General features: G+C 56.5%; 1 protein-coding gene across 1 annotated transcript; it reads left to right on the top strand.

Moving 5' to 3' along the window:
• Nucleotides 1-372: 372 nt before the first annotated feature.
• Nucleotides 373-7,042, top strand: LOC109258298 (claudin-7-like). Its single transcript, XM_053896175.1, has 4 exons — nt 373-826; nt 3,977-3,989; nt 4,404-4,553; nt 6,932-7,042. Exons 1-4 carry the CDS (start codon nt 462-464, stop codon nt 7,040-7,042), a joined length of 639 nt encoding a protein of 212 aa, XP_053752150.1. The 5' UTR covers nt 373-461.
• Nucleotides 7,043-11,490: the final 4,448 nt, after the last annotated feature.

Genomic DNA, 11,490 nt, shown 5'->3' with positions numbered 1-11,490 from the left:
GGGCGTGGCGAGGGAGGAGCGCTGGGAGGGGGTGGGGCGGGGCGGGGGAGGAGCGCTGGGAGGGGGCGGGGCGAGGGAGGAGCGCTGGGGTGGGGGTGGGGCGGGGTGGAGGGGAGGTGGGGACGTGGCGGGGGAGGGGGCGGGATGGGGTGGGGCCGAGGGGAAGTGGGGGCGTGGTGAGGGAGGAGCACTGGGAGGGGGCGGGGTGGGGCGGGGCGAGGGAGGAGCGCTGGGAGGGGGCGGGGTGGGGCGGGGTGAGGGAGGAGCGCTGGGAGGGGGCGGGGTGGGGCGGCGCGGAGGAGAGGCAGAGCCCACGCCCACCTCAGGCCGTGGCGTGGGTGCGGAGCACTGTTAACGTCCAGTGGAGGGAACCCTACCTGCCAGCGGTAGGGCTGTGGGGAGGCGTGAGGGATAACTACAGAATGTTCTAGTGGAGGCGCCGCTCTTGAAATGAAGGTTTTATGGCTCTGCTGGGCTGGGTCGGCCTGGTGGCGCGCACCGCCATCCCGCAGTGGCACGTGAGCTCGCAGGAGGGCGACAACAGCATCACCGGCCAGGCGAGGTACAAGGGGCTGTGGATGGACTGCGTCACGCAGGGCACCGGCGTGTTGAGCTGCAAGATCGGCCACACAGGCCACCTGGTGGCGGCGTCCCGGGGGCTGGGCTTCCTGGCCACGCTCGACACGATGGGCACGAGGTGTGCAAGCTGCAGCGGAGAGGACCAAGTGAAGAGGGCCCGGGTAGCCGTGACGGGAGGCATTATTTTCATCGTGAAAGGCCCTGCTGCCTCCAACAGGACAGCTTGTTCTGGCGTGGCCACCAGATTGTCACAGACTTTTTTTTTTTTGAGAGAGAGAGAGGGCAGGGGAGGGGCAGAGGGAGAGGAAGAGAGAGAAGCTTAAGCAGGTCCCCAGGCTAACACAGGCTCGATCTCAGGACCATGAGATCATGACCTGAGCTGAAATGAAGAGTCAGGTGCTTAGGGGCACCTGGGTGGCTCAGTCGACTAAGCGTCTGACTTCGGCTCAGGTCATGATCTCGCATTCGAGTCCCGCGTCGGCCCTGTGCTGACAGCTCAGAGCCTGGAGCCTGCTTCGGATTCTGTGTCTTCCTCTCTCTCTGCCCCTCCCCCCACTCACACTCTGTCTCTCTCTCTCTCAAAAATAAGTAAACACCAAGAAAACCCTTTTTTAAAAAAGAGTCAGATGATTAACTGAGTCACCCGGGCACCCCTGTCACAGACTTTTATAAACCGGTGCCCCCCATGAATGTTAGGTACAAGCTTCGTCCTGCTGTCTTCATTGGCTGGGTGGGGTCTGCCCTGGTCATTCTGGGAGGTGCGCTGCTCACTTGCTCCTGTTCCGGGAGTGACAGCAAAGATGGGCACCGGGTACCCCGCTCCTACCCTAAACGCAACTCTGCCACGCAGTGTGTGTGAGCTGGGACCCCCTGGCCCGGCCTGGCAGCCTATGGTGTGCCCGGCGGGTACCTGAAATGACCTGGGGCAGAGCTCAGCCTGTGGGCAGGGTGCGGAGCAGAAGCCTCGTCACCCCTGCCCTGCATACCACGTATAGTGCCCCTGGGGGGTTGGGTGAGGGAGACACAAAGAGGAGAGGCTGTGCTTTTTATACAGGAATAAAAAGGTATGTTTTGGGGGGGAAATGGAGTGTAGGTACCGGCGAACCACCACTGATGCACCTGTTCCGTGGCTGCATTGCTTCTGGCCAGTCCTTGATGAGCTCCGTCCTGTTACGATCTTTCAGTGAGGAAAGCACAGTGCACACGATAACACAGTACACAATTCACAATACAAGAAGAAGGGACTTGCTGAAGGTCACATGGCCACTAAGCAGAGGGTCAGACGGCGGCTGCCAGCAGCCACGTGTGGCTTTGAACCCGAGATGTGGCCGGTCCCCACGGAGCTGCGTTGTGGGCGTAAAATGCATGCTGACTTCGAAGACTCACTAGGACACAAAGTATGAACTCATGCATCAGTTTTTTATGTTGATGACACATTGAGATGACATTATTTTGGGTATATTGTTTAAAACTAAGCATGTTTTAAAAATCCCATTCACATTCTTTTGGCTTCTAGACCATTTAGAATCCACATATGGCTGTCACGTTTGTGCTGGGCGCACCGACTCACACCCTGTGAAGGTGGGCGGGGGGCCCTAGTGCAGCCGTGGCCTTCGGGGTCCCAGCAGTCTCCGTCTGTCTTGGTATGGGCTCTCGCCTTCAGCAGCTGTTTGGGGGACATGACGTAAATATCCTGAGCCTTGTTTCTTTCATCTGCGGAGCAGGGTCAAGTGTGAGGGTGCATGTGAAGGGCTGTGGGGGGTGAAGGGTGTCTTTCGGTGTGCGATCGATTGCCTTTCCCTGACGGCTAAAGACGTTGATCTTTTCATGAGCTTGTTGGCCATTTGTACCTCTTCTTTGGAGAAATGTCTGTTCAGATTCTTTGCCCATTTTTCATCGGCTTATTTGTCATTGTGGAGACGTAATAGTTACATGTTTTGGACACTAGACTCTTGCCAGATAGGGGATTTGCAAACAAAAGCTCTGAGTTCATTCCTGGACTCAGTTTTACTCCGTTGATCTGTGTGTGTGCGTCCTGATGCGAGCACCACGCTGCCTCGACTACCGAAGCCTTGTAGTGTGTTGCAAGGTCAGAAGGTGTGGGTCCCCCGACTTTTTTTCTCTCGAGGTTAGTTTGGCTCTTCTGGGCATCTTGTATCTGGGTTGTCAGTTTCTTCAAAGATTTGGGGATTTGGGTGAGGACTGGGTCACATCTGCAGATTGCTTTGGGGAGTGCCGCCCTCTTAGCACAATGAAGTCCTTCCACCCCATGAACGTGGGATGAGTTTCCATTTGTTTAGACCTTTGATTTCTTTCACCAGTGTTCTGTAGCTCTCAGTGTGTAAGTCTTTTGCTTCTTTGGTTAAATTCATTCCTAGATATTTTCTTGTTTGGTGATATTGGAAGTTGAGCTGGTTCCTAATTTTCTATTGGGTTGTTTGTTATAGGCGTAAACAGACAAAACCGACTTTCTTGTGTTGACCTTGTACCCTGAAACTCTGTTGAATTCACTTACTAGCTCTAATAATGTTCTGATAGATGTTTTTGGGTTTTCTGTGTACACCATCATGCCACCTGCAGAGAGAGTTTACTTCTTCCTTTCCAACTTGGATACCTTTTATATCATTTTCTTGCCTATGTGCTCTTTGGTGAGTGTGATTATTTTTTATCACGAGTGGTGTGGGATTTTGGCAGGTGCCTTTTCTGTGTCTGTTTAGAGATCTTACGGCTTTTGTCCTGCCACACTGTCATTCGTAGTCTGAACTTGAAAGCACAGTGACCTCAGCATTCTGATGATGGAATGGTGGGCCTTTGCTAGAACTGACTTCTGGGTTTTAGAAGGACGGCAGGGGAGAATGTGTGCCAACCTTAAATACGCCTGGCACACGGTGGGCTTGCGTGTCCGGCCGGTGGCTGCATGGCTCCTTCTGAATGGTGACCGCCACCAGGGCCTGCCTAGGTGCTGAGAGGCAGCTGCACAGCCGTGTGCCACAGCTCCCAGCCGATAGGTGTCAGTGGGGACGGCTGAGCTGGAGGTTGCTGAGGGTGTGCAGATGGCTTCGCGTCCACGGTGAGACCGGGCGTGCAGTGCGCTCTTGGCATGGACACCCGCACGTGTGCTCTCGCTGAGGTCAGCTGCCCGGGAGGCTACCGTGTTTTATGGGAAAGCATTGGACCGTGAATGTACAACCAAAGAAGTTTCCCAAAATAACTTCTTCAGCACCTGGCCGAAGGAGGTGGTGCAGGTGGCCGTGGCAGCCGTCCTGGACCCACCACACCAGGGCTGGGTGCCATCGGCTGCTGCCTCTCACAGCCTTTTGACCTCTGAGGCCACCCGGTTTTCTCAGGAAGGCCTAGTGCTCTTTCGACGTCCCCCTGCCTGGCCACTGTCTTTCAGGGGCGCTGGAGAGGTAGGCAGAGGGCGTGGGGCCACCTTGCTTCAGGTGCACCTGTGAGGGTGGCCACGGCTGCCACAGAGCGGGGGATCGCAGGAGCCCAGGAGGGGCACTTTCTGGCCCCCGGGAAACGGAAAGCTTTGGCGGGAAGCTCTGAAGATAAGGTGCTACGTTAAGTTTTTATTTCTTTTTTCATTAAAAAAAATTGAGTTATGCGTGGGTCAGCACTAACCTGGGCATCCAGCTGAATCACATTTTCCATACGTGCTCGCCCATGGGACTCCCCCAGAGAAAGAACATTCCGGGCCTGTTCCCAGGCTTCCTTCGGCAGGACACCTGTGTGGCTCTGTCCCTGGATTGCTGACCACCGCATGGTGGTGTCCTCCACTGCGTGAACACACGTGACTCTGTTTCCCTGTTGGCATTCAGACCACCAGCCTGAACAAGGACCTCAGGACACGGTGGACAGACAGCCTGACCGCCAGAGAGCTCCGTATCCGCAAGGCCAGCGTCTCTCTGCAGGAGCAGCTGTGGGCGCTGAGCAGAGGGGAGCGCGTCCCCTCCCGTCAAAGGGAGAAGGTGTCCTGGCTGTGCGCTGGTGCACGGCTGCTTGGTCCGGGGGAGGATGCTGCACGGCCAGCGTCCAGGGAAGGAGTGGAGCCTGTCTGGCCTGAGGGGACCGTCCACGATCGAGCCGAGTAGGAAGGGTCGGGATGTGCCTGTCTCAGCTGAGTGGCCAGCGGGACCCCGGGCCCGGTCGCCATGCCTCCCTTGCGGGGCCTGCTGCTCCCAGGCGCCTCTGCTCAGCGCCCCCTCCCCCATCGTGTCAGTCTTGCAGCCGCACGGCCTCGCCTCTCAGCACCGTTGTTTCTGAAGCACTGCCACCCCCTCTGCGTGTCCTTCCCGAGCGCCAGCCGTAATCCAAAGAAGACGGGGCGGCGGGAAGTCCGGGAACGCGTTGGAGAGAATGCAGAGTGCTGGCCTGATGGGTGTGAGGCGGTGTCTCGCTGTGGGTTTGATTCACACCTCCCCGGTGGTTAACGGCGCTGGGCATCTTTTCTGTGCTTATTGGCCATTTGTCGGTCTTTTTGGAGAAATGTCTCTTCAGATGCTTTGTGCATTTTTTAAGTTTATTTTTTGAGAGAGAGCAGGAGCAGGAGAGGGGCAGAGAGAGAGGGGGACAGAGGATCCGAAACAGGCTCCAGGCTCCACACTGACAACAGAGAGCCCGACACGGGGCTCGAACCCATGAACCGCGAGATCATGACCTGAGCCGAAGTCAGACGCTTAACCGACTGAGCCCCCCGGGTGCCCCATTTTTGTGCACTTTTCAGCTGGGATGTCGTTTCACTGTTGATCTGTAAGGGCTCATTCTTCATTCTGGGTACAAGTCTCTTTTCAAACATATGATTTGAAAATACTTTCTCCCATTCTGTGGGTTGCCTTTTCACTTCCTTGATAGTATCCTTTGCAGCACAAATTTTTTAAATTTTGAAGCCAATTTCTTTTTTTGTTGTTGCTTATTCTTTTAGGTGTGGTGTTTAATAGCTTTGCCTAACCCAGGACCATGAAGATATATCCCCAGTTTCTTACAAGTTTTATAGTTGTAATGCTTACATGGAGGTTATTGATACATTTTGAGTTAACTTCTGTATGTGGTGTGAGGTAAGGCTCCAGCTCCGTTCTTTTGCACGTGCACGTGCAGCTGTCTCAACCCCGTTTTCTGGAAACACTCTCCTCTCTCCACTGAGGGTCGTGGCCCCTGCTGAGGGCCAGGTGGCTACATGTAGGTGTTTGGGTCACTTCCGGACCCTAGTCCTGTGCATGTTTATCCGTGTGTGTGCCCTCATGCCAGTGCCACAATGTCTTGATTCTTGTAAGTTTTGAAGTCAGTAAGTGTGAGTTCTCCAACTTTGCTTTTCTCTTTAAAGGTTCTTTTGGCTCTTCGGGGTCGCTGAAGTGTCACCTGAACTTGAGGGTTCAGCCAGCTGGGATTCTGATAGGGATTGCCTTGAATCTGATCAATTCGGGAAGTATTGTAAGTATTTTCGTTTTTGCTGCTGTTGTAAATGGAATTGTTTTCTTGATTTCATTTTTTGGGATGTTTGTTGCCAGCTCTGTTTGGGGTCCCCAAGACCACCCTAGTTCAGTGACTCACTAGGAGGCCTCCCGGGACCTGGCGCCACTAAGATGGGTTGCGGCGAAAGGAAAAAGGCACGGAGCTCGGAGAGACCAGCTGTGAGCTTCCGGTGCCCTGGGTTCGCAGGCCGGCCCAGATAACTCGGGTGTAGCTGTTTGGTTTCCGAGATGGTCACGGCCCCCACCCCACGTTCGCTTTCATTGTTACAGATTTGGAGCTCGTGTTCAGTCATCATGACTTGGCATTTCCTCAGTCACCCTTGTTTCTCCCCCAGACCCTTTCGTCTGGGTTTTGTGCACGGGGGACAAAAGCATGTCCACAGGAAAACATTTCCAGGGCTTGGGCAGGACAGAGCGCTCGATTTCCACAGAAGTTCTAAACGTGCGTGGGTCTCTCCTTCCGCTGACCCAGGGAGCGGCCGCATCTGACAGTCCCCCGCCCGACCGCGTGCGTGCAGCAGGGGCAGCTGAGATGGAGGCCAGCGCTCCCTCCCCCTCTGCACGGGGCACTTACCTGCAAAGTCCAAGGTCGAAAGGTGAGACGTGTGGAGGCCGTGCCCACCTGCTCTGGCAGATGTGCAAGACTCTGGTGGGGATGCACTCAGGCTGTGTCTGGAGCACGCAGCCCGTCACACCTGATCTCTGTTGGCCCCTCCAGAACACAGGCCTTCTCCTGTGGGCTCGTCCAGCCGCAGCCCTGACGTTTGTGCAGCTTAGCGCCCCACGCGCCGGTGGCCTGAATCGGCATCGTCCCCGGGTCTGAGGCCTGCCTGGGGCCTTCTGTCAGCCCTGTTCTGCTGAGGCTGAGACTCCCGCAGCCACTAGCGTCTGGTCTCTGCTTCGGGGCCAGTCCCGACAAGGCCTTTGAATTAGGATCCCAGGCGGACGGGCGGCTTTCCTTCCGCGGCGGCACAGCAGAGACCCTGTGAGTCCAAGCGCAAGGCTTTCCCCGCCCTCGTTAGCGTCTGTCTGTCCAGAGGTCAGACCCGCCTGCTCACAGAGACACGCCTCAGGCCAGAGAGTCACCGCCAAGGGCTCATCAGCCGCCCCACCAGCTTGTCAGACTCAAGTGTGTCTCCGTTTGCAGGGAGCGCCTGTGTCCCCAGAGGCTCCAGTAGGGGAAACGATGGTAAAAAGCCATCATTTAGGGAGACTCGAGTTTCCAGTACTCGGAGCTTAAGTTCTGACCCTCCCACTGGCTGCACGACACGAGGCTGTGGGGTTCCACTAATGCTTTTTCTTGGCACTCTTTCTGAGGGGGACGATCCCTTTAGCATTTATGAAGTTACCAGCATTTAACGTTTTGTATCAATATTTTACTACACAGGTGGATGCAGTAGCCACAAAATAAAGTCGTTACAAAAATTCCATTTTTTTTCTTTTTTTTTAATGTTTGTTTATTTTTGAGAGAGAGAGAGAGAGAGAGTGAGCAGGGGAGGGGCAGAGAGAGAGGGACACACAGAATCCGAAGCCGACTCCAGGCTCTGAGCCGTCAGCACAGAGCCCGACGCGGGGCTCGAACTCGGGAATGGCACGATCATGACGTGAGCTGAAGTCGGCACTTAACTGAATGAGCCGCCCAGATGCCCCAAAATTCCATTTTTTTCTTACTGAAAATTTACTCACACCCCTAACGGTTACAGTCTTTCCAGGGCTAACCTTACAGCTTCTGGGAAGATCCCAGCTGGAATAGGAGGTGGGGGTGGGGGGCGCAGCAGCAGTCTTACCTAAAACTTTGTTCCAGGCCAGGGGCCTGATCTAACATTCCTTCTCCCACTCGGAGAGAAGGGCAATGCACACTCTGAACATTTTCGGCCCATCCGAGCCCCACTCTTGGGAATTCGGGACGCTTCCTCCCACCCACCTGGAGAAGAGGAGCCCAAGCATCACCTGCGTGGCACTGTCCCCCTCCCGGTAGCCAGGGGACCCAAGCCCGCTCTCCTGGGACTGGATCTGTCATTTCCGGGTCCCACAGGTAACTTGTACCCTCACTACAGACAGCAGCTCAGCCGGTGTTTCACGGCCACCCGGGCACCAGAGGTCTGTCCCGCCTCACTCCTTCATCCTTCCTTTGCAAAATACTGCTCTCCACACGAGTCGGTGAGTCTGAGCGCTAGGGAATCCCGCTTTTACAGCCACCCTGTCAAGGGTCCCCAGGAGCACTTCTCACTGTGGTGATTCTGTAGGAGCCCAGGGCTCGGCACAGAGTCACTGCCATGACTTCATGCAGCGAAACGATACAAAGCCAGCTCAGCGAAGGGAAGAGATGTCCCAGCCTGCGGAGTCGCACGGGACATGATCTGCAACGACACGCGTGGGACACCGTCCACCAGGACGCTCGCTAGACGCTCGGCCCCCGGAGCGTTCACAGGGCTGGGCGCATAGGCGCCCTCCGCCTGGCACACACCAAACCTCCGGACGCCCGGAAGGAAAGCGGGTGTTCGGCGTAAAGTGCGTGCGTGTGGACACTCCGGGCCCGGGGAGCCCGCTTACCAGTCAGGGCGGCGGGGTGCAGGCCTGGGGGGGGCACGGCCTCTCCAGGGCGGTCAGGCCAGCCGTGCTGCCCCCCTGCCCGCCTCACGGGTCCGGCGGCTGGCAGCGCTGCTCCTCTCCCTCGTTAGCGCCAGTGCTGTTCTCGCGGGTTCCTCGGGACTTGGACGCGCGTCACCTGCAAACGGTTACTTCTTCCTTTCCAGTCCGGGGCCTTTATTCCTTTCTCTCGTCTGAGCGCGCTGGCTGGGCCTCCTGCTCGGTGTCCACCCAGGCGGCCGAGTCCCGTTCCGGAGGCCGCTGCCAGCGCCGGCTCTCTCCGATGACGTTTACCGAGTGGAGGACGTCCCTTTCTGTTCCTAGTTTGCCCAGATTTAGGATTTCGTGGAAGGGGGCTGGATTTTGGCAGATGTTTTCTGTGCGTCTCTTGAGGTGCCGTGTATCTCTTCTTCCCGTTGGTAGGGTGCGTTCCGTTCACTGCCTGTCAGGGGCTAAGCCATTCTCGCGTCCTTGGGACGAGTCCTATTTGGTCGTGGTGTAGTCTTTCTTATATATGGTTGGATTTGGTTTACTAGTGTTGTGTGGAGAATTTTTGCTTCTTATTTACAGCGGATACTGGCCCACGGTTTTCTTGTGATGTCTTTGGTTTTAGTATCAAGGTAATGCTGGTCTCTGAGTTGGGAAGTGTTCTCTCCTTTTCTGTTTTGTGAAAATTTGTGAAGCATTAGTGTTCGTTCTTAAAAAAATTGTTTAAATGTTTACTTTTGAGAGAGAGAGAGAGAGAGAGAGAGAGAATGCACACAAGTAGGAGAGGGGCAGAGAGAGGGGAAGACACAGAATAGGAAGCAGGCTCCAGGCTCCGAGCTGTCAGCACGGAGCCCGATGTGGGGCTTGAACCCACGAACTGCGAGATCATGACCTGAGCCGAAGTCGGACGCCCAACCGACTGAGCCCCTAGGGGTCCTGGTGTTGCTTCTTCTTTAACGTGTTTTGTAGAATTCGCCAGCGAAGTCATCTGGGCCTGGGCTTTTCTTTGTGGGAGTTTTTAAATTGCCGATTCATTCTCCTTACTTGTTATAGGCCTTTTGGATTTTCCATTTCTTCCTGCATCAGTTTTGGTGGTTCGCATCTGTGCAGCTAGTGCCTCTCTCCTGGACCATCCAACTTGTCGGCATACTTGCTCCTGGTTTCCCTTCTCACCCTTCCTGTTTCTGTACCGAAGCGTTGCCTTTATTCTTCGTTGCCATGGCTGTGGTTCTAGAAGCTTTCTCACTGTGCCGAGTGTCCTCACAGGCAGAGGGGAGTTTCGCATAGTGGGATGTGTGTCAGGAATGCCAAGTGGTTAGACCACAGGACATTCATCTGAATAAGGCTGCATGCGCTCCTGACCTCCGGATCCCCAGAGGCAGCTGCTGGAGGCTTCTGGTCTGCCCCCTCCTCCCTCTGTTCTCCCCCCGACGCCTTCTGTCCTCCCTCTGCCCTCGGGCACCTTGGCATTTTCACCTGTGCTGTCTGGAGTCGTCCCAGAGCAGCCCCCGGACACGGAGCCCACACTCCCTAACTGCCTGGGGACAGACGCCCGCTTTCCAAGCTGCTCTGCCGCAGCGTCTCTTCACACCGCTCCGGCAGCGCGTCCACTCGTACCCACGTCCAGGCGCATCTGAATGTGAGTTCCTGGAAGGAGGACTGGGGTCGAAGCCCACGTGCACCGCGGTCGTCTGCCCTGTGCCAGCCCAGGGCCGCGTGTACCCAGCATCTCTCAAGGAGCGTGGAGCAGGGTAAGGGGGCCTTAGTTGCCACACGTTTGACTTTCTTATAAAAGGTGGAACAGGGTGGGGGGGTGCCTGGGCGGCTCAGTCGGTTGAGCTCAGGTCATGATTTCGGGGTTCATGTGTTCATCCCCACATCGGGCTGCCTGCTGTCAGCGCAGAGCCTGCTTCAGATTCTCTGTCTCTGTCTCTCTCTCTCTGCACCTCCCCCGCTCAGACTCTCTCTCTCTCTCTCTCAAAAATAAACACACACACACACACACACACACACACACACACACACAAGGTGGAAGGGGGCTGAGCATCTTCTCAAGCGTGGAAAGGCTTTTCTGTTTGCCCCTTTGCCTGTCGTGCTTCAGATGCCTGCACTGTCCCTTTCTGTGAAGTCAAGTCTGGAATGACTCTCCCTCCATCCTGTGGAGGGCTCTTTGGTGGCGCAGGCAGTGGCCCTGCAGCCCCGGGGCTTCACCCTCCACTCTGGGAGGGCGGCGGCAAGGGAGGCGCGTGGGCCGACGCCTTACCTGGCCGGCGGGCGGGCCAGGGGCCAGTTTGGGAAGTGTGGCCCTTCTTTCGCCAGATTGCTGCAGAAGCTGGGGGAGGGGCTCACGAGACTGAGCGTGCAGGCCACAGACAAGGAGGGAAAGCAGGCGGCCTGGGTCAGCGTCGTCTGGGTTCCTGGGCCCCCACGGTCAGCACAGGCCCTTCGTAGGATGGGCACCTCTCTGACTAGCGTGTCTGTGACACCAAGTCCCCTGTCACCTGTCTTCCTTCCCCGAGAACTGTGGAACGGTATAAGGCCAGAAGGGGGACGGGGAGCCCCGTGTGGTGTGGTGACCCTGAGCATCAGGCTGCCTGTGTCCACCCACCCACGAGGCACTCAGCCCGCTCGCCAGGTGTGAGCATGGCCGGGTCGCCCCTGAGGCCCGTATTGTGGATACTTGGGCTGTGTCTGGGGAGGCTGGCCCAGTAGGCCCCTCTGTACCCCTGCAGGGGTGGCTGTGCTGTAGTGGAGACAGGGAGAGAGAAGTGGGGCTCATCCCATGCAGGGCTCGAACTCACGAACCCTGAGATCATGACCTGAGCTGAAGTCAGACACCCAAGCGACTGAACCACCCAGG

Source organism: Panthera pardus, unplaced genomic scaffold (assembly GCF_024362965.1).
Source record: "Panthera pardus isolate Hobbes unplaced genomic scaffold, ASM2436296v1 HiC_scaffold_7, whole genome shotgun sequence".
Taxonomy (NCBI): domain Eukaryota; kingdom Metazoa; phylum Chordata; class Mammalia; order Carnivora; family Felidae; genus Panthera; species Panthera pardus.
Note: the sequence above shows the minus strand (reverse complement) of the source record. Positions and strands in the feature narration are given on the sequence as shown.

Bases quoted from the DNA above. Each gene is read 5' to 3' on its own strand.
- LOC109258298 (XM_053896175.1), top strand. From the start codon at position 462: ATGGCTCTGCTGGGCTGGGTCGGCCTGGTGGCGCGCACCGCCATCCCG. The intron at 4,554-6,931 runs GTGTCCTGGCTG...AGACTCCCGCAG, and splicing joins CCTCCCGTCAAAGGGAGAAG to CCACTAGCGTCTGGTCTCTG.